The sequence below is a fragment of the Mesoplodon densirostris genome, chromosome 18 (assembly GCF_025265405.1).
Source record: "Mesoplodon densirostris isolate mMesDen1 chromosome 18, mMesDen1 primary haplotype, whole genome shotgun sequence".
NCBI lineage: Eukaryota > Metazoa > Chordata > Mammalia > Artiodactyla > Ziphiidae > Mesoplodon > Mesoplodon densirostris.
Window position 1 is genome coordinate 30,385,311 of NC_082678.1, and position 21,700 is coordinate 30,407,010.

The window sequence follows — 21,700 nt, forward strand, 5'->3', positions numbered from 1 at the left end:
TTATCCTAAAGATAATACATATTACAAAATACAATAAAGTACAGAAAGGTCAAAACAAAGAAAAAACGACCACTAGTCCTAACATGCCCACATAAGCACTATTTCTTAGTGTATTTCCTTACAGAAAAAATAATTTCCCTCTTCATTCAATCAGAGGTACCGGTTGTATAGGTTAGGATCTGTGCTCGGTGCTGGGGATATTACAGTGAACAGCCATAGTTCCTGCCCTCAGAAGGCTTACAATCTAGTTCTTGTTCTTTGTTCCATTCATTGCCAACCTAGATGTGAATATCCAATGGGGCTTCTTCAAGAAGCAAAAGAGTAAATAAGTGGATAGTGCATGTCAGGTGGGCCCAAGGCCCCCAGCTGCCCAGTCCCACTTGGGCTTCCTCCCTAGAAACGAAATGAGGAGAGGATTGGACTCCTAGTGAAGGAGTTAAGATGCAGAAAGGGATAGGACTTGAGAGTACTATCAAACTCTCAATTCAAGTGGCCGAGGACCTCGGTCTCGGCCCTCTCGTCCTCAAGGAAAGGGGTCGGGAGTGGGCAAGTGGTACGTGGCATCCAGAAAGATGACGAGGGTCCACAGGAAGAGGCGGTCCACCACCATGGCCACAAACTGCCAGTCCTCCTTCAACTGGGGGTAGGAAGATTAAACTGTTCCTGGGCTCCAGACAACCAGGGAAGGCGGCCTCAAGGCCCTGTACCGCACCCAGGTCCTCATACCACAGCTTGGAGACAAGGGCGGGCCCGCAGAATAGCAGAGAGCGAAACTGCGGGCGACGGATGTGAGTAAAGAACAAGTGGGAAGCCAGGGGGCGGGACCAAGTGAGGCAAACTTCCAATCGGAAAAAAAATCGAGTTCTGGGGGCGGAGCCTAAGTTTGCCGGTGGAGCCAAGGCCACTCAGGCCTTGCCTTAGCCCACCCTCTTTGGAGTCACAGCTTCGTGGTCCTCCTGTTCCCGCAGCTGTTGAGCGGTGTAGCTGATTGAAGAAACGACCTCCCGTAGGTCGGGAGGCAGGCACACAGCCCGGCTTGGACCATCGATAAATGGCCGCAGGTCCGGGGCAGACAGTTCAGGCTGGAACGTGGAAGAGGCGAGTCTGTTTGGCCATGACCGGGGCACAAAGACGGCCTGCGTGGGTGCTCTAGGCCCCGCCCCAACTCCCTCCTCCAATGCCCATCCAGGTTTCAAAACGTGAGAGAGCCCTTCAGGTTCTCTTCAACAGCGGCGACCTCTCTAGCCTTCCGCAATTCCTCCTATTCCCTTACTCTTTAGTTCCCACCTCCCCGCAAAGTGGGTAACAGAAGGGGTACTACAACTCCCATGATGCTCAACCACGACATCCTCTGAGAGCTTAGGACGCCTGCCTCCGCACAGTCTTCTGGGAACTGTAGTTCTCCCTCTCCCTTCTACGTGGGCCATGGGGAGTAGATACTACCTGTTGGGTTTGGGGAAGAGAAAATCATGTGGTGGCTTGAGGATGAAATATTCATCTGTTCCCCGACCCCAGCCACTTCTTGGAGAATCCCTGAGAGGTATAGGAGGTGGCTCCGGTATCTGGTCTCTCTCAGGTTTGGGTCTCTTCAGACCCAGATACGGAGGGAGTTTGTGGATAAAGATCTGCAGAGTAGAAGAAGAGCCGTCTTGGAGGGGACTCTTATGCTTTCAGACCAGAAGGGAAGCCGCCAACCACCCCCACGGCACGTGCCCATTCCTGCGCATGCGTGCATGCATCCCACAGATGAAATGCAACTACACAGCCCAAGAGTCCTTAAGGGGGTTAGGAGGCATCCTGACTGGAAAGAAAAGTTCTGAGGGCTTCCACCCTGATAGTACCTAACCTTGAGAATGCTTCCTTGGGACCCACGAAGGAGAGAAGTATTGATGAAGAGAGTCTGGGATCTACACAATGTTAATGATGGGAGGATAAAATTAATTGGGCAACATTTCAACACCCAAAGACCTTGGCACTTTGACACCCTACCAGGAGTTGTAGTTCTCCCTCAGGTCTGTGAAAGGGAAGGTTGAAAGTTGGTGGGAGTGAGGGGCGACACCTGAACAAAAAGCCAAATACTAGGATTGAGAGTTAACACAGGTTGGAGAGGAGATCTTCTTACCTGACGGACCCAAAGGGGCATTTGGTGGGTGTGGGGTGAGCGATGGTGCAGGTTGAGGACTACGATGTTAAGGACGACTGAGAAGGTGACGAGGACCGTGGTAAACATGAGGTATTTGATAATGACGGGGACAGACAGGGAGGTCTCAGGCACTTTGTCTGCCAGCAGCAGCAGGAACACAGTAAGGGTCAGCAGGGCAAAGATCGAGAGCCCCATCTGCTCTACTTGGGGGACAGAGCGGAAGGCGGAAGGATTAGGCTTTGCCAGAAAGCAATCTCCCTGGCATAATCAGTGACCGTGTTTCCAGCCCACTCAAGGACAGGCTTTTGGAAGGGCCAACTGCATGCAAATAACTCCTACATTTATACCTCCAACCTGGACTGATTCCCCTAAATTCCACACTTGTATCCACCTGCCTACTTAACTTCTCCATTTGGGTGTCCAATAGACATCTTGACCTTAACATGTCCAAAACTTAATTCCCTCACCACCGACTCCCCACACAGTCTTCCTCAGGTCATAAATGACAACTCGATCTTTCCTGTGGCTCAGGCCAAATCCCTTGGAGTCATTCTCAGCTCTCCTCTCTCTCATCCCATATCCAATCCATACCAAACCCTATTGGCTCTACCTTCAACATATATCCTGAAACTGATGACTTATCCCATCTACCACTACCATCCTGGTACAAGCCACCATTACCTCAGATCTGAGTTATTACAAAGGCCTCCTCTTTGCTTCATCCTTTGCCACCCTGCTGACTGTTCTCAACAGAGCAGCCACATTGATCCCGTTAAAATGTAAATCAGATCAACCAAGAGCCCCAAACACAGCCCAGAATGGGGGAGGCAAGTTTGCATACATCTGGTCGTGACCCAAGAGACCAGATGAGGAAAACTGAAGCCTGGGCTCTTTCTCACAGTCTGGGGAAATCAGGCATTGGGTGTCCATCCCTACATCTTACCTCCTCCCCAGAGGGTGGCTTCTGAGCCACCCTAAAAAGAACTAAGTTCTCTGCGCTCTGGGGGAGCTTTAAGATGCTGGGCGTGGGTGACAGGGAAAGGAAAATTGCTCTAAACTCTAAAGCACTGCTCTCCAATAGCATTTTTCATGATGATGGAAATGTTCTAAATCTGTGCCGTCCAATGCAGTAGCCACTAGCTCCATGTGGCTACTGAGCACTTAGAAGATCATGGCACTGAGGAAGAGAATTTCTTTTTTTTTCTGGCCAAGCCATGAAGCTTGCGGGGTCTGAATTCCCCGACCAGGGATTGAACCACCGCCACATCAGTGAAAGCGCCAAGTCCCAACAACTGGACTGCCAGGGAACAGAATTGGATGTCAGGGAAATTCTGTTCCCTGAGGAAGAGAATTTTTAACTTTTTAACTTAATTTTTAATAGAATTAATTTTCCTTAACTTTAAGTAATTTACATTCTAATAGGCCTTTGGCTAGTGGCTACTGTAATTGACAGTGCAGCTCTAGGGCCTTGGGGATAACGGATTTAGCTAGACAGCGATGGAGGGAAAGCAGGGATAGTTTAGGTCCTCATCAGGCCCTGTGGGATGGGGCTGGGTTGGATGTCCTCCAAAGTCCACAGAAGGCTTCTCTTGTCTCTTTATTCCTCATGCTTATCTGTCCCCTCTTTTTCTAAGTTTCTCATCACACACTGATATCCCCACTCCTTGATGGTCTCCGGTGAGTTGTTGGATGTTGGAAGCCATCCTGGAGCCATTGCACCATGACAAAGTCATGAAGCAACAGAAGGCGAAACTGCAAGGCAGCGCCGTGCCAGGAAGGTGGACTACAGCTCTGTTGTTATGTTTTATGATAATAAGTTTAAATATAGGGGCAATTTTGGGGGGATGTTGCTCCACGTGAAAGAAAAATTCCTCTAGGACTCCCCCTCCTGGAACTACCACAGAATGGGAAGTACCCACTAAAGACCCAGGGAAATGGGTACAGAATTAAGAGCCTGGAACTAAAGGGATATTTTTATGAAAAACACCCTCTAGTATGGAGTTATGGCCATGGGCTGGAGTTCCTGATGACATAGGAAATTTATGGTTCTATTATAAAGGAAGATTAATTATAGAAAAGCAAATGCCTAGAGCAGAATTAGTTGCTCGGATAGGGAGAAAGCACTGTCTCAGTTGAAGGAAACAACGAGAAAGGGCATGCAGGGTACATTGTACATATTTTCGTGGAACCATTGTAAAAGGTTGCCCATGCAAGAAGAGAAATAGGAACAAGTAGCTTCAACTTTTACAACTAAAATAATCATATAACTGCTTGGCTTGGTTACTAAGAAATAACCTGTGATTAATGGGAACTTGGGAAATATTTTAATAGGACATCTAGAAACTAGGGGATATTTTTTTTTAAAAAAATCTTTATAGAACATTTTGAGGTTTGATTGTGCTAAGATTGTTTGGTCACATACCTGGTAATGTAATCAACTACAATATATAAACCTGTGACTGTAAACAATAAAGAAGAGAGAGAAACATGCAATGCTGATACTTTAAGAAGTGTAATAGATTTATTTCCTTCGCCGACGCTATCTATCCCTCGGGTTTCCCTTGACTCGCTGGAGCTGGACTCCGGCAGTTGGATGTGGCCCTATGAAGGCACCTGGGAGACAGAGCTTCGCACTTGTCCCTGTCTGCTGTCTCTGGCGGGCGTCAAAGACCACACGCCCTAGAGAGAGCTTCGCACTTGTCCCTGTCTGCTGTCTCTGGCGGGCATCAAAGACCACATGCCCTAGCCGGGTGCCTGCTGGTTTTGGGAGGCGTAGACATCTGGTGATAGTTCTGGCAGGCTGGGGGGATGGTATCGGGTGGTACACCCAGGCTTGTCTGCCTGTTCGCTGCGAGGAGGTTAGCAGGTCATTGTAGGCCCCCTGAGCCTTGGCAGAGCAGGAGTTGTGACTGGGTGGGACAGAAGTCCATGGTATGTGCTGCCCTGCATCCTCCTTTCGAGGAACTGTCTCAGATATAAATGACTTTTGGGTCTGACGTGGGCCCAAAACTTGGACAGAGTCAGTTCCTAGAGGGTTCTTGTGGAGGCCAGGGTTTGGGATAAGGCCTGAGTTGTTATGGAGGCCTCGTCTCTTGGATAAGCCAGAGTCTTGAGTAAGGGCTGGACCCTTATGGGGGCCAGGATCTCGATTAATTCCTGAGTCCTCATGGAAGTTAGGGTCATGGGTATGTTCTGAGCTCCTGTAAATTCCAGCATCTTGGGTAAGGCCAGGATTCTTATGGAGGTCAGAATCTTGAGTAAGGCCTTGGCTCCTGCAGACTCCAGAAGCTTGGGACAGGCCTGGATTCTTGTAGTCTCCGGAGTCTCGGGTAAGGCTTGAGCCCTTATGGAGACGAGCGGTTTGCACAAGACCTGGGCTCTTATGGAGATCAGACTCCTGGCAAAGGACTGAGCTCTTGTTGACTGCAGAGTCTTGGGCATGGCATGGACTCTTCTGTGGCCAAGAATCTTGGGTAATGACTGGATTCTTCTGAAGGTCAGAGTCTTGGGAAAGGCTTGGATTTTTGCAGAGGTAAGGGTCTTCGGTAAGGCCTCGAAGTTCGTGGAGGCCTGGATCTTGAGCAAGGCCTGGGTTCTTGAGGAGGCCTGTGTCTCCGGTAAGGCCTGGGGTCCTTTGGAGGACAGAGCATTGGTTGAGACCTAGACTCTCATGAAGTTCTGGGGGTTGGGGCTGGTTTGGGGTTTGGGAAGTAGTGGATAACTGGGGAGGGATGGGGCCCTGGGGAGAGAGGACAGACTGAGGAGACTTGGAGGTTGGGGGAAAGGTGGGGGTTTGTATTAAGGCGGAGGGCTTCTGGTGGTTGCTGTGTTGATGAAGGACAAAGGATCTGGGAAAACAAGAGGCAGAGAAAGAGTGCATGGTGGAGGCATGGTGCATGGTGAGCTCTGGGCACTGGTCGGAGAATGGAAGCAAGGTTGAGAAGGTGCAGCATCCTTGGAGTACACCAGGAATTTGGGGCAGACTGGAGTCTGGGGATCCGTGTTTCTCTTCTCAGACTGGCAAGGATGGGAGCTACAGTGAGTGAAGGTCTTGGACTGTACAAATTTGTCTTTGGCATGATTTGGGATCTTCCATTCCATAGTCCCCAACTCCACGTAACCCGGTATGGACCCTGTGGAGGGCTTGGCACTGTCCCCACTACATTGCTTCAGTGTTTGCTCAGCTGTACCAGAGCTCACCAGACCATGCCCCTCTTGGGGCCTGGTTAGGGTACCCAAGTCATTTCTGGAGTACCCAGAGTTCTGAGGGGGACACACATGGAATAAGTTCTGCTTTATGCTGCGGGCATAGTAGACCACATGGCCAGAGGAGAGGCCTTGGTCGAAGGTAGACAAGGTAGAGAGAATAGAATCTAGGATGGGGGTATGGGTGGTGGAAGGGACTGGAGGGCTCGTCAGGGTCATGACCAGTGCTGGGACAGAGGTTGTGGCAGAGATCGGGACAGGGGCTGGTGTAGGGGCTAGGGCAGGAGTAGTAGCAGGGGCAGAAGTTGGGGGAGGGGCCAGAGTGTTGGCATGGGTATAGGTCAGATGAGCATGGGTCAGGGTGCAGAGAGAAGTGTGGCCCAGGAATTGGGCTGAGGCATATGAGGGGGCCTGGGCTAGGGCCTGGGCTGGGGTATGGGCTGTGGTATGCTCCGGGCCATGGACCTGGGCAGGGCTGTGCTCAGGGGTGAGGGCTGGTGAGGGGGTCTGGGCCTGGGGGGTAGTGTGCTCAGGGAGGTGGAGTGTGGAGCAAGTCTGGGCCTGAGGTGGGGCGTGCACAGAGGGGTGCTTGTAGGAGAAGGTCTGGGCCTTGGCAGGAGAATGTGCAGGGAGCTGAACTGGGGGGCAGGTCTGGGCCCGGGCTGAGTCATAGTCTGGGGTCTTAGTCTTGCTCTCTTGGGGCAGGCAGAGTGGAACCACGTCCACCTTGCTTATCCTGCGGAGCTTGGAAGATGTCTCTCACCTGGAGTTAAAAGTGGGTTGGGACTTTAAGGCTGTGAACGGAGGGGCCTCCCCAGCTCCCACTAACCCCTCCTTCCACAGTCCCCGTGGAGCCTCCGTGGAAGCCCGAGCCCGTCCACACTGCGGCGGCATCCAGCAGCACTTAGAAGCCGTCTCATCATCTGTTTCTGGTATCCAGGATTCAAGGTGGTTTGGGTGCCTGTGCAGGAAGCTCGGGCGATGGCGGAAGCGGGGAGAAACCCTTGAACACAGGTTCTTGGGATCCACGGAGCAGCGCGTGCGATGGCTGCCTCCACAGCTGGCTTGCTTGTCTGCAGGGAAAGGCGAGATGGGACAGGGCCTGGGTTCCTGAGGGGCTGAGAATCAAGGCAGGGATAAAAGAAAGGGGACAGGCCCACATCCCCTGAGCCCACACTGGCGCCCACTTACCTTTGGGGAAAATACGGTTGAAACCTGCCCGCAAGAATCTCTTCAGATGCATCCAGAGCTGAGGGAAGCAAGGGAGCGTGGAGTTCGGGATCAGGGTGAGCCCTGAAATCCAACCCTTGTCCGGCCACACTGCAGCAGCCATCCCATCTCAGCCCCTTCAAGACCCCAGGGCTCCCCCAACCACACTGCCCAGATCCTGCCCTCACCAGAGTCACCACGTTGATCCACACGTTGAGCAACATGATGCTGACCAGGATCAGAAGAATTGAGTCTCTTAGGTCTTGGCATTTCCCGGGTGTGGTGCCAGAGCACGCCTCGGCTAGGTAATGGGTTTGCTCAGCCATGGCCGGGGGTCCCAGGACTGCCTGGGTCCGCTGGCCTCCATATATGTATACTGGGAGACAGACTGGGTCATAATGGGGCAGGTGGTGGCGTCACAGTGAGGGAGGGGGACGAAAAGGAGGGCCAGGCGTGGCATTCCATGGTTCCCCGGGTGAGGTAAGCTGAGCCTGGACAGCCAAACAGGGCCCGGAGGCCAGCACACCTCCCCTCGAGCTGTCAAACATTCGCTCACCGCCCACTGACTCACTTGTTCAAATGTCACATTCCATCTCTTGGCCCCTCCTGAGACTAGAAAGACCTTGGCCTCAGAGCCCTGCGGAAGGCCTGGCTGGAGTCCAGAGCCTCAGCCTTCTTCATGCCCTTCACTGGCTGTGGAGCTGGACCTGCCCAGATGTGGAACCTCCCAGTTTGGAAGCAGCTTCTTGTTTGAGGCTCTTTGGGGACAGGGACAGCTGAGACACAGAGGAGGTGCCCAGAGACCAGTGGTGTGGAGACTGCAGCTGCAGATCTACTTAGTGCATGGTATCGGACCAGGAGGGGCCTGCTGGCAGGACTGTGGCCACTAAACCAAGGGGACCCTCAGGCCCAGAAGGGGACACTGGCTTCTTATTGCAGGAAGCCAAAGGCAGGGACCCAAGCTGGCAGAAGGAGTGGCGCTTCCAAGCCACAGACCGCCAATGTTTTCTGGACCATGGCGCTCTTTATTCCTCTCTCCATGCCCTGCCGCTCCCCACCCGCCCCCATTAGCTGCTGGCCAGTTCATTTTCCCAGTCTGGCTTCCGTGCAGAGAGGGCCTCGAGGCCGAGGTGGAAGGTAGCAGCGAGTTGGCCCGCGCTTGGCTTCCTGCACTTGCCGCTTCAACTCCAGGCTGTCATACACCTGGTAGTTGGCATTTCCCCCTGGCTTCCGGCTGAGTGGCATGAAGGTGGGCGGGGGTGGAGGGTGTTCGGTAGCCTGGACGTCGGGCAGAGTCTGGGAGGGGCGGAGGAGCAGCGCTGAGCTGGGATCCGAGGCCCGCTGGTAGAGGCCTCGGCCAGCACCGTGAGGGAGGCGGAGGCGGCCAGAGGGTGCCGCACAGGCAGCATCACTGCCCATTCGGCAGCCCAGCGCCGCACCTCGTGGGGATCCCAGGAGTAGTTCAAGTGTCCCGTGGAGTGGCGCGGGCTGTGGCTGGGCTGGCTGTGAGCACAGCTGTGGAGGCTCCGTCCGTGGGCCGGTGGGGAGTTGCGCTGCCAGGCTTCGGGCCGGTAGCCCTGAGGCACCAGAGCTGATGGAGGCTCAGAGCCCTCCGGACCACGCCGCCGCTGATCCCAGGAGTCATACGGGAGATGGCCCCGTGAGGGGTAAGTTCTGTGCCCCCCAGGGACCCACGAGCTGTTAGGGGGCAGCCGTCGGGTAAGTGGTGGAGACGAGGTCCACTGGTCAGCATCCACATTGCCCCAGATGCGGGATGGCGAGCAAGGGGCCCCGAAGGACTGCAGCCCTAGCTCAGACTTGGCCTCCACACGCTTGGGCATGCGGTGCAGCTCGGGTGACAGGTAGAGACAGGCTGGTGGCTGGATGGCCAGGATCCCACCCTGTCGACCCCAGAGGCCCACGTTGGAGGGCAGACCCATCTGCCGGTAGAGCCCTCCCCAGCGCCCCCACGGGTACTTGGGTTGTGGGAAGGAAAGTTGGGCCTCCTCCTCCAGGTAGGAGTCCGGGTCCTCCCAGTACAAGGAGGGCATCGGAGGCAGCTGTGACGTCCCGTGGAGGCGATGCGGCCTACGGAAGCCTGAGCAGCTGGAGGGGAATTTTCTAAATTCTTGGGCCTCCCCTGGTGGCTTCAGGGGTGGCGGCTGCAGCTGCAGCTACGGTTGCGGAGATGGTGGTAGGAGGACGAGGAGTAGCAAGTGGACCGGGCCATTCTCACTTCCACAGGGTCCAGGGTGCAGTGCATGTGGATGTCTTGGGCCTTGGCTGGAGGATGTTTGGAGGAACTTTCACAAGCCTGTGAGATTTCATCTGTGGGAGGCGAGAGTCCGTGAGGGCAGGGCAACTGTCAGAAGATTTCAGGGTTGGGAACCTGGGAGCCTGGGTTTCTAGGGCCCTGGGAATGGCGAGGCGGGGTGCCCCTTAGCTGTCTTCGGTAGTTACTTTGCTGAATAATACAATACATGGTCTTGTCTAAGGCATTCTGGAGCCCATGCCATAGCTGGGGTGGGGTGGGGTGGGGTGGGGTGGGTGAAAATGAAGGCCAGGCTCTCTACCCTCACCACCACTCCCAGCCAAGACCGTTCCTGCAGACGGAGGTGCAGGCTGCAGCTGGTTCCCACCCTCAGCCATCTTCACCCCTACTGGTGATCCCCAACCATCGCTGACCATAGTTGCCATGCTGATCCCAATGCTGACAAGAATGACAATGCCCAGCAACAGGAGTAGGAAGTCCTCCGCATTCTGGGTACTTTGTTGGTATTGATGGCAGCACCCCAGGTTGTCATACCAGAGCTGGTGTTCCATGGTGGGCGGGTCCTAGGGCCGCCTGAGCCGTGGGACGCCCCAACCCCCAACCCCACCGGCCCTGACCCACACTGCACTCATGCCAGGACCTGGGGACACCCACCAACAGGTGAGGGACCATGGTCATAATGAGGCACATTGCAGGGAGTCACAATGCGGAGTTGTCCAATCTTTCATCCACTCAGCTGGTCCTTTAGGTGGCCGTCTCTGCCCCCGGCTCCCACTACATGGAGCCTAGTCCCCAGAGTTCAGTCTGTCCTTCTGTCTCCATGGGGCCTTGCTTAACTTGATTTGCAAGCAGGGTTGCTACAGATGAGAGACAGTCTTCATAGTGACTGGATCATGCATATAGGATTTCCTCCATTTCATTGTTCAAGACATTAGGACCGCTTACGTAGCCTGTTGGGCTTCTTAGAACTAGCCTGCAGTTCTTAAAAAGTTTCAAGAGAAGCCAGAAATCCAAATTGCTCTGTGAAATATCCACATTTTAAAAGTAGCAAACCAATTCAAATTTTAAACTCTGCTGGCCAACAACATGGGCCACACAAAACACACCAGTTTGTAACCTCTGATGTATACTGTATAATGCTTTTGTTCTCATCTTCTCATATGATCTTCAGACTAGGGAGCAGATACTATTATTCGCTTCATTTTACAGATGGAGAAACTGAGGCACAGAGCAGTTTAGTAGCTTGTCCAAAGTTTGAGCATCAAAGCTGGAACTTGAGGTTTTTACAGTGTGCTTTTTTATCCTCATTACAAATGCATCCTTTTAGAAAGAACCTTTTCTTATCCTAAAGATAATACATATTACAAAATACAATAAAGTACAGAAAGGTCAAAACAAAGAAAAAACGACCACTAGTCCTAACATGCCCACATAAGCACTATTTCTTAGTGTATTTCCTTACAGAAAAAATAATTTCCCTCTTCATTCAATCAGAGGTACCGGTTGTATAGGTTAGGATCTGTGCTCGGTGCTGGGGATATTACAGTGAACAGCCATAGTTCCTGCCCTCAGAAGGCTTACAATCTAGTTCTTGTTCTTTGTTCCATTCATTGCCAACCTAGATGTGAATATCCAATGGGGCTTCTTCAAGAAGCAAAAGAGTAAATAAGTGGATAGTGCATGTCAGGTGGGCCCAAGGCCCCCAGCTGCCCAGTCCCACTTGGGCTTCCTCCCTAGAAACGAAATGAGGAGAGGATTGGACTCCTAGTGAAGGAGTTAAGATGCAGAAAGGGATAGGACTTGAGAGTACTATCAAACTCTCAATTCAAGTGGCCGAGGACCTCGGTCTCGGCCCTCTCGTCCTCAAGGAAAGGGGTCGGGAGTGGGCAAGTGGTACGTGGCATCCAGAAAGATGACGAGGGTCCACAGGAAGAGGCGGTCCACCACCATGGCCACAAACTGCCAGTCCTCCTTCAACTGGGGGTAGGAAGATTAAACTGTTCCTGGGCTCCAGACAACCAGGGAAGGCGGCCTCAAGGCCCTGTACCGCACCCAGGTCCTCATACCACAGCTTGGAGACAAGGGCGGGCCCGCAGAATAGCAGAGAGCGAAACTGCGGGCGACGGATGTGAGTAAAGAACAAGTGGGAAGCCAGGGGGCGGGACCAAGTGAGGCAAACTTCCAATCGGAAAAAAAATCGAGTTCTGGGGGCGGAGCCTAAGTTTGCCGGTGGAGCCAAGGCCACTCAGGCCTTGCCTTAGCCCACCCTCTTTGGAGTCACAGCTTCGTGGTCCTCCTGTTCCCGCAGCTGTTGAGCGGTGTAGCTGATTGAAGAAACGACCTCCCGTAGGTCGGGAGGCAGGCACACAGCCCGGCTTGGACCATCGATAAATGGCCGCAGGTCCGGGGCAGACAGTTCAGGCTGGAACGTGGAAGAGGCGAGTCTGTTTGGCCATGACCGGGGCACAAAGACGGCCTGCGTGGGTGCTCTAGGCCCCGCCCCAACTCCCTCCTCCAATGCCCATCCAGGTTTCAAAACGTGAGAGAGCCCTTCAGGTTCTCTTCAACAGCGGCGACCTCTCTAGCCTTCCGCAATTCCTCCTATTCCCTTACTCTTTAGTTCCCACCTCCCCGCAAAGTGGGTAACAGAAGGGGTACTACAACTCCCATGATGCTCAACCACGACATCCTCTGAGAGCTTAGGACGCCTGCCTCCGCACAGTCTTCTGGGAACTGTAGTTCTCCCTCTCCCTTCTACGTGGGCCATGGGGAGTAGATACTACCTGTTGGGTTTGGGGAAGAGAAAATCATGTGGTGGCTTGAGGATGAAATATTCATCTGTTCCCCGACCCCAGCCACTTCTTGGAGAATCCCTGAGAGGTATAGGAGGTGGCTCCGGTATCTGGTCTCTCTCAGGTTTGGGTCTCTTCAGACCCAGATACGGAGGGAGTTTGTGGATAAAGATCTGCAGAGTAGAAGAAGAGCCATCTTGGAGGGGACTCTTATGCTTTCAGACCAGAAGGGAAGCCGCCAACCACCCCCACGGCACGTGCCCATTCCTGCGCATGCGTGCATGCATCCCACAGATGAAATGCAACTGCACAGCCCAAGAGTCCTTAAGGGGGTTAGGAGGCATCCTGACTGGAAAGAAAAGTTCTGAGGGCTTCCACCCTGATAGTACCTAACCCTGAGAATGCTTCCTTGGGACCCACGAAGGAGAGAAGTATTGATGAAGAGAGTCTGGGATCTACACAATGTTAATGATGGGAGGATAAAATTAATTGGGCAACATTTCAACACCCAAAGACCTTGGCACTTTGACACTCTACCAGGAGTTGTAGTTCTCCCTCAGGTCTGTGAAAGGGAAGGTTGCAAGTTGGTGGGAGTGAGGAGCGACACCTGGACAAAAAGCCAAATACTAGGATTGAGAGTTAACACAGGTTGGAGAGGAGATCTTCTTACCTGACGGACCCAAAGGGGCATTTGGTGGGTGTGGGGTGAGCGATGGTGCAGTTTGAGGACTACGATGTTAAGGACGACTGAGAAGGTGACGAGGACCGTGGTAAACATGAGGTATTTGATAATGACGGGGACAGACAGGGAGGTCCCAGGCACTTTGTCTGCCAGCAGCAGCAGGAACACAGTAAGGGTCAGCAGGGCAAAGATCGAGAGCCCCATCTGCTCTACTTGGGGGACAGAGCGGAAGGCGGAAGGATTAGGCTTTGCCAGAAAGCAATCTCCCTGGCATAATCAGTGACCGTGTTTCCAGCCCACTCAAGGACAGGCTTTTGGAAGGGCCAACTGCATGCAAATAACTCCTACATTTATACCTCCAACCTGGACTGATTCCCCTAAATTCCACACTTGTATCCACCTGCCTACTTAACCTCTCCATTTGGGTGTCCAATAGACATCTCGACCTTAACATGTCCAAAACTTAATTCCCTCACCACCGACTCCCAACACAGTCTTCCTCAGGTCATAAATGACAACTCGATCTTTCCTGTGGCTCAGGCCAAATCCCTTGGAGTCATTCTCAGCTCTCCTCTCTCTCATCCCATATCCAATCCATACCAAACCCTATTGGCTCTACCTTCAACATATATCCTGAAACTGATGACTTATCCCATCTACCACTACCATCCTGGTACAAGCCACCATTACCTCAGATCTGAGTTATTACAAAGGCCTCCTCTTTGCTTCATCCTTTGCCCCCCTGCTGACTGTTCTCAACAGAGCAGCCACATTGATCCCGTTAAAATGTAAATCAGATCAACCAAGAGCCCCAAACACAGCCCAGAATGGGGGAGGCAAGTTTGCATACATCTGGTCGTGACCCAAGAGACCAGATGAGGAAAACTGAAGCCTGGGCTCTTTCTCACAGTCTGGGGAAATCAGGCATTGGGTGTCCATCCCTACATCTTACCTCCTCCCCAGAGGGTGGCTTCTGAGCCACCCTAAAAAGAACTAAGTTCTCTGCGCTCTGGGGGAGCTTTAAGATGCTGGGCGTGGGTGACAGGGAAAGGAAAATTGCTCTAAACTCTAAAGCACTGCTCTCCAATAGCATTTTTCATGATGATGGAAATGTTCTAAATCTGTGCCGTCCAATGCAGTAGCCACTAGCTCCATGTGGCTACTGAGCACTTAGAAGATCATGGCACTGAGGAAGAGAATTTCTTTTTTTTTCTGGCCAAGCCATGAAGCTTGCGGGGTCTGAATTCCCCGACCAGGGATTGAACCACCGCCACATCAGTGAAAGCGCCAAGTCCCAACAACTGGACTGCCAGGGAACAGAATTGGATGTCAGGGAAATTCTGTTCCCTGAGGAAGAGAATTTTTAACTTTTTAACTTAATTTTTAATAGAATTAATTTTCCTTAACTTTAAGTAATTTACATTCTAATAGGCCTTTGGCTAGTGGCTACTGTAATTGACAGTGCAGCTCTAGGGCCTTGGGGATAACGGATTTAGCTAGACAGCGATGGAGGGAAAGCAGGGATAGTTTAGGTCCTCATCAGGCCCTGTGGGATGGGGCTGGGTTGGATGTCCTCCAAAGTCCACAGAAGGCTTCTCTTGTCTCTTTATTCCTCATGCTTATCTGTCCCCTCTTTTTCTAAGTTTCTCATCACACACTGATATCCCCACTCCTTGATGGTCTCCGGTGAGTTGTTGGATGTTGGAAGCCATCCTGGAGCCATTGCACCATGACAAAGTCATGAAGCAACGGAAGGCGAAACTGCAAGGCAGCGCCGTGCCAGGAAGGTGGACTACAGCTCTGTTGTTATGTTTTATGATAATAAGTTTAAATATAGGGGCAATTTTGGGGGGATATTGCTCCACGTGAAAGAAAAATTCCTCTAGGACTCCCCCTCCTGGAACTACCACAGAATGGGAAGTACCCACTAAAGACCCATGGAAATGGGTACAGAATTAAGAGCCTGGAACTAAAGGGATATTTTTATGAAAAACACCCTCTAGTATGGAGTTATGGCCATGGGCTGGAGTTCCTGATGACATAGGAAATTTATGGTTCTATTATAAAGGAAGATTAATTATAGAAAAGCAAATGCCTAGAGCAGAATTAGTTGCTCGGATAGGGAGAAAGCACTGTCTCAGTTGAAGGAAACAACGAGAAAGGGCATGCAGGGTACATTGTACATATTTTCGTGGAACCATTGTAAAAGGTTGCCCATGCAAGAAGAGAAATAGGAACAAGTAGCTTCAACTTTTACAACTAAAATAATCATATAACTGCTTGGCTTGGTTACTAAGAAATAACCTGTGATTAATGGGAACTTGGGAAATATTTTAATAGGACATCTAGAAACTAGGGGATATTTTTTTTTAAAAAATCTTTATAGAACATTTTGAGGTTTGATTGTGCTAAGATTGTTTGGTCACATACCTGGTAATGTAATCAACTACAATATATAAACCTGTGACTGTAAACAATAAAGAAGAGAGAGAAACATGCAATGCTGATACTTTAAGAAGTGTAATAGATTTATTTCCTTCGCCGACGCTATCTATCCCTCGGGTTTCCCTTGACTCGCTGGAGCTGGACTCCGGCAGTTGGATGTGGCCCTATGAAGGCACCTGGGAGACAGAGCTTCGCACTTGTCCCTGTCTGCTGTCTCTGGCGGGCGTCAAAGACCACACGCCCTAGAGAGAGCTTCGCACTTGTCCCTGTCTGCTGTCTCTGGCGGGCATCAAAGACCACATGCCCTAGCCGGGTGCCTGCTGGTTTTGGGAGGCGTAGACATCTGGTGATAGTTCTGGCAGGCTGGGGGGATGGTATCGGGTGGTACACCCAGGCTTGTCTGCCTGTTCGCTGCGAGGAGGTTAGCAGGTCATTGTAGGCCCCCTGAGCCTTGGCAGAGCAGGAGTTGTGACTGGGTGGGACAGAAGTCCATGGTATGTGCTGCCCTGCATCCTCCTTTCGAGGAACTGTCTCAGATATAAATGACTTTTGGGTCTGACGTGGGCCCAAAACTTGGACAGAGTCAGTTCCTAGAGGGTTCTTGTGGAGGCCAGGGTTTGGGATAAGGCCTGAGTTGTTATGGAGGCCTCGTCTCTTGGATAAGCCAGAGTCTGGAGTAAGGGCTGGACCCTTATGGGGGCCAGGATCTCGATTAATTCCTGAGTCCTCATGGAAGTTAGGGTCATGGGTATGTTCTGAGCTCCTGTAAATTCCAGCATCTTGGGTAAGGCCAGGATTCTTATGGAGGTCAGAATCTTGAGTAAGGCCTTGGCTCCTGCAGACTCCAGAAGCTTGGGACAGGCCTGGATTCTTGTAGTCTCCGGAGTCTCGGGTAAGGCTTGAGCCCTTATGGAGACGAGCGGTTTGCACAAGACCTGGGCTCTTATGGAGATCAGACTCCTGGCAAAGGACTGAGCTCTTGTTGACTGCAGAGTCTTGGGCATGGCATGGACTCTTCTGTGGCCAAGAATCTTGGGTAATGACTGGATTCTTCTGAAGGTCAGAGTCTTGGGAAAGGCTTGGATTTTTGCAGAGGTAAGGGTCTTCGGTAAGGCCTCGAAGTTCGTGGAGGCCTGGATCTTGAGCAAGGCCTGGGTTCTTGAGGAGGCCTGTGTCTCCGGTAAGGCCTGGGGTCCTTTGGAGGACAGAGCATTGGTTGAGACCTAGACTCTCATGAAGTTCTGGGGGTTGGGGCTGGTTTGGGGTTTGGGAAGTAGTGGGTAACTGGGGAGGGATGGGGCCCTGGGGAGAGAGGACAGACTGAGGAGACTTGGAGGTTGGGGGAAAGGTGGGGGTTTGTATTAAGGCGGAGGGCTTCTGGTGGTTGCTGTGTTGATGAAGGACAAAGGATCTGGAAAAACAAGAGGCAGAGAAAGAGTGCATGGTGGAGGCATGGTGCATGGTGAGCTCTGGGCACTGGTCGGAGAATGGAAGCAAGGTTGAGAAGGTGCAGCATCCTTGGAGTACACCAGGAATTTGGGGCAGACTGGAGTCTGGGGATCCGTGTTTCTCTTCTCAGACTGGCAAGGATGGGAGCTACAGTGAGTGAAGGTCTTGGACTGTACAAATTTGTCTTTGGCATGATTTGGGATCTTCCATTCCATAGTCCCCAACTCCACGTAACCCGGTATGGACCCTGTGGAGGGCTTGGCACTGTCCCCACTACATTGCTTCAGTGTTTGCTCAGCTGTACCAGAGCTCACCAGACCATGCCCCTCTTGGGGCCTGGTTAGGGTACCCAAGTCATTTCTGGAGTACCCAGAGTTCTGAGGGGGACACACATGGAATAAGTTCTGCTTTATGCTGCGGGCATAGTAGACCACATGGCCAGAGGAGAGGCCTTGGTCGAAGGTAGACAAGGTAGAGAGAATAGAATCTAGGATGGGGGTATGGATGGTGGAAGGGACTGGAGGGGTCGTCAGGGTCATGACCAGTGCTGGGACAGAGGTTGTGGCAGAGATCGGGACAGGGGCTGGTGTAGGGGCTAGGGCAGGAGTAGTAGCAGGGGCAGAAGTTGGGGGAGGGGCCAGAGTGTTGGCATGGGTATAGGTCAGATGAGCATGGGTCAGGGTGCAGAGAGAAGTGTGGCCCAGGAATAGGGCTGAGGCATATGAGGGGGCCTGGGCTTGGGCCTGGGCTGGGGAATGGGCTGAGGTATGCTCCGGGCCATGGACCTGGGCAGGGCTGTGCTCAGGGGTGAGGGCTGGTGAGGGGGTCTGGGCCTGGGGGGTAGTGTGCTCAGGGAGGTGGAGTGTGGAGCAAGTCTGGGCCTGAGGTGGGGCGTGCACAGAGGGGTGCTTGTAGGAGAAGGTCTGGGCCTTGGCAGGAGAATGTGCAGGGAGCTGAACTGGGGGGCAGGTCTGGGCCCGGGCTGAGTCATAGTCTGGGGTCTTAGTCTTGCTCTCTTGGGGCAGGCAGAGTGGAACCACGTCCACCTTGCTTATCCTGCGGAGCTTGGAAGATGTCTCTCACCTGGAGTTAAAAGTGGCTTGGGACTTTAAGGCTGTGAACGGAGGGGCCTCCCCAGCTCCCACTAACCCCTCCTTCCACAGTCCCCGTGGAGCCTCCGTGGAAGCCCGAGCCCGTCCACACTGCGGCGGCATCCAGCAGCACTTAGAAGCCGTCTCATCATCTGTTTCTGGTATCCAGGATTCAAGGTGGTTTGGGTGCCTGTGCAGGAAGCTCGGGCGATGGCGGAAGCGGGGAGAAACCCTTGAACACAGGTTCTTGGGATCCACGGAGCAGCGCGTGCGATGGCTGCCTCCACAGCTGGCTTGCTTGTCTGCAGGGAAAGGCGAGATGGGACAGGGCCTGGGTTCCTGAGGGGCTGAGAATCAAGGCAGGGATAGAAGAAAGGGGACAGACCCACATCCCCTGAGCCCACACTGGCGCCCACTTACCTTTGGGGAAAATACGGTTGAAACCTGCCCGCAAGAATCTCTTCAGATGCATCCAGAGCTGAGGGAAGCAAGGGAGCGTGGAGTTCGGGATCAGGGTGAGCCCTGAAATCCAACCCTTGTCCGGCCACACTGCAGCAGCCATCCCATCTCAGCCCCTTCAAGACCCCAGGGCTCCCCCAACCACACTGCCCAGATCCTGCCCTCACCAGAGTCACCACGTTGATCCACACGTTGAGCAACATGATGCTGACCAGGATCAGAAGAATTGAGTCTCTTAGGTCTTGGCATTTCCCGGGTGTGGTGCCAGAGCACGCCTCGGCTAGGTAATGGGTTTGCTCAGCCATGGCCGGGGGTCCCAGGACTGCCTGGGTCCGCTGGCCTCCATATATGTATACTGGGAGACAGACTGGGTCATAATGGGGCAGGTGGTGGCGTCACAGTGAGGGAGGGGGACGAAAAGGAGGGCCAGGCGTGGCATTCCATGGTTCCCCGGGTGAGGTAAGCTGAGCCTGGACAGCCAAACAGGGCCCGGAGGCCAGCACACCTCCCCTCGAGCTGTCAAACATTCGCTCACCGCCCACTGACTCACTTGTTCAAATGTCACATTCCATCTCTTGGCCCCTCCTGAGACTAGAAAGACCTTGGCCTCAGAGCCCTGCGGAAGGCCTGGCTGGAGTCCAGAGCCTCAGCCTTCTTCATGCCCTTCACTGGCTGTGGAGCTGGACCTGCCCAGATGTGGAACCTCCCAGTTTGGAAGCAGCTTCTTGTTTGAGGCTCTTTGGGGACAGGGACAGCTGAGACACAGAGGAGGTGCCCAGAGACCAGTGGTGTGGAGACTGCAGCTGCAGATCTACTTAGTGCATGGTATCGGACCAGGAGGGGCCTGCTGGCAGGACTGTGGCCACTAAACCAAGGGGACCCTCAGGCCCAGAAGGGGACACTGGCTTCTTATTGCAGGAAGCCAAAGGCAGGGACCCAAGCTGGCAGAAGGAGTGGCGCTTCCAAGCCACAGACCGCCAATGTTTTCTGGACCATGGCGCTCTTTATTCCTCTCTCCATGCCCTGCCGCTCCCCACCCGCCCCCATTAGCTGCTGGCCAGTTCATTTTCCCAGTCTGGCTTCCGTGCAGAGAGGGCCTCGAGGCCGAGGTGGAAGGTAGCAGCGAGTTGGCCCGCGCTTGGCTTCCTGCACTTGCCGCTTCAACTCCAGGCTGTCATACACCTGGTAGTTGGCATTTCCCCCTGGCTTCCGGCTGAGTGGCATGAAGGTGGGCGGGGGTGGAGGGTGTTCGGTAGCCTGGACGTCGGGCAGAGTCTGGGAGGGGCGGAGGAGCAGCGCTGAGCTGGGATCCGAGGCCCGCTGGTAGAGGCCTCGGCCAGCACCGTGAGGGAGGCGGAGGCGGCCAGAGGGTGCCGCACAGGCAGCATCACTGCCCATTCGGCAGCCCAGCGCCGCACCTCGTGGGGATCCCAGGAGTAGTTCAAGTGTCCCGTGGAGTGGCGCGGGCTGTGGCTGGGCTGGCTGTGAGCACAGCTGTGGAGGCTCCGTCCGTGGGCCGGTGGGGAGTTGCGCTGCCAGGCTTCGGGCCGGTAGCCCTGAGGCACCAGAGCTGATGGAGGCTCAGAGCCCTCCGGACCACGCCGCCGCTGATCCCAGGAGTCATACGGGAGATGGCCCCGTGAGGGGTAAGTTCTGTGCCCCCCAGGGACCCACGAGCTGTTAGGGGGCAGCCGTCGGGTAAGTGGTGGAGACGAGGTCCACTGGTCAGCATCCACATTGCCCCAGATGCGGGATGGCGAGCAAGGGGCCCCGAAGGACTGCAGCCCTAGCTCAGACTTGGCCTCCACACGCTTGGGCATGCGGTGCAGCTCGGGCGACAGGTAGAGACAGGCTGGTGGCTGGATGGCCAGGATCCCACCCTGTCGACCCCAGAGGCCCACGTTGGAGGGCAGACCCATCTGCTGGTAGAGCCCTCCCCAGCGCCCCCACGGGTACTTGGGTTGTGGGAAGGAAAGTTGGGCCTCCTCCTCCAGGTAGGAGTCCGGGTCCTCCCAGTTCAAGGAGGGCATCGGAGGCAGCTGTGACGTCCCGTGGAGGCGATGCGGCCTACGGAAGCCTGAGCAGCTGGAGGGGAATTTTCTAAATTCTTGGGCCTCCCCTGGTGGCTTCAGGGGTGGCGGCTGCAGCTGCAGCTACGGTTGCGGAGATGGTGGTAGGAGGACGAGGAGTAGCAAGTGGACCGGGCCATTCTCACTTCCACAGGGTCCAGGGTGCAGTGCATGTGGATGTCTTGGGCCTTGGCTGGAGGATGTTTGGAGGAACTTTCACAAGCCTGTGAGATTTCATCTGTGGGAGGCGAGAGTCCGTGAGGGCAGGGCAACTGTCAGAAGATTTCAGGGTTGGGAACCTGGGAGCCTGGGTTTCTAGGGCCCTGGGAATGGCGAGGCGGGGTGCCCCTTAGCTGTCTTCGGTAGTTACTTTGCTGAATAATACAATACATGGTCTTGTCTAAGGCATTCTGGAGCCCATGCCATAGCTGGGGTGGGGTGGGGTGGGGTGGGGTGGGTGAAAATGAAGGCCAGGCTCTCTACCCTCACCACCACTCCCAGCCAAGACCGTTCCTGCAGACGGAGGTGCAGGCTGCAGCTGGTTCCCACCCTCAGCCATCTTCACCCCTACTGGTGATCCCCAACCATCGCTGACCATAGTTGCCATGCTGATCCCAATGCTGACAAGAATGACAATGCCCAGCAACAGGAGTAGGAAGTCCTCCGCATTCTGGGTACTTTGTTGGTATTGATGGCAGCACCCCAGGTTGTCATACCAGAGCTGGTGTTCCATGGTGGGCGGGTCCTAGGGCCGCCTGAGCCGTGGGACGCCCCACCCCCCCAACCCCACCGGCCCTGACCCACACTGCACTCATGCCAGGACCTGGGGACACCCACCAACAGGTGAGGGACCATGGTCATAATGAGGCACATTGCAGGGAGT

The 21,700-nt window shown here is 53.8% G+C and overlaps 4 protein-coding genes and 2 pseudogenes across 4 annotated transcripts; all 6 read right to left on the reverse strand.

The window, feature by feature from the left end:
* Positions 1-523: 523 nt before the first annotated feature.
* Positions 524-2,716, reverse strand: LOC132479190 (acetylcholine receptor subunit beta-like). The gene is made up of 5 exons (XM_060082759.1): positions 2,611-2,716; positions 2,123-2,346; positions 1,444-1,625; positions 942-1,104; positions 524-637 (listed from the first exon to the last, which is right to left on the reverse strand). Exons 1-5 carry the CDS (start codon positions 2,714-2,716, stop codon positions 524-526), a joined length of 789 nt encoding a protein of 262 aa, XP_059938742.1.
* A 1,966-nt stretch (positions 2,717-4,682) lies between these two features.
* LOC132479191 (uncharacterized protein SPEM3-like) lies at positions 4,683-8,364 on the reverse strand. Its single transcript, XM_060082762.1, is given in 4 exon segments — positions 4,683-5,998; positions 6,001-7,322; positions 7,537-7,598; positions 7,747-8,364. Coding segments are annotated over 4 exon segments (2,838 nt in total). The 5' UTR covers positions 7,885-8,364.
* Positions 8,365-8,403: 39 nt separating this feature from the next.
* On the reverse strand, positions 8,404-10,405 carry LOC132478782 (uncharacterized protein SPEM2-like; annotated as a pseudogene).
* Positions 10,406-11,693: 1,288 nt separating this feature from the next.
* Positions 11,694-13,886, reverse strand: LOC132479192 (acetylcholine receptor subunit beta-like). The gene is made up of 5 exons (XM_060082763.1): positions 13,781-13,886; positions 13,293-13,516; positions 12,614-12,795; positions 12,112-12,274; positions 11,694-11,807 (listed from the first exon to the last, which is right to left on the reverse strand). The coding sequence occupies exons 1-5, from the start codon at positions 13,884-13,886 to the stop codon at positions 11,694-11,696; spliced, it is 789 nt and encodes a 262-aa protein (XP_059938746.1).
* Positions 13,887-15,851: 1,965 nt separating this feature from the next.
* On the reverse strand, positions 15,852-19,533 carry LOC132479193 (uncharacterized protein SPEM3-like). The gene is given in 4 exon segments (XM_060082764.1): positions 15,852-17,167; positions 17,170-18,491; positions 18,706-18,767; positions 18,916-19,533. Coding segments are annotated over 4 exon segments (2,838 nt in total). The 5' UTR covers positions 19,054-19,533.
* A 39-nt stretch (positions 19,534-19,572) lies between these two features.
* Positions 19,573-21,659, reverse strand: LOC132478753 (uncharacterized protein SPEM2-like; annotated as a pseudogene).
* Between the last annotated feature and the right edge of the window lie 41 nt (positions 21,660-21,700).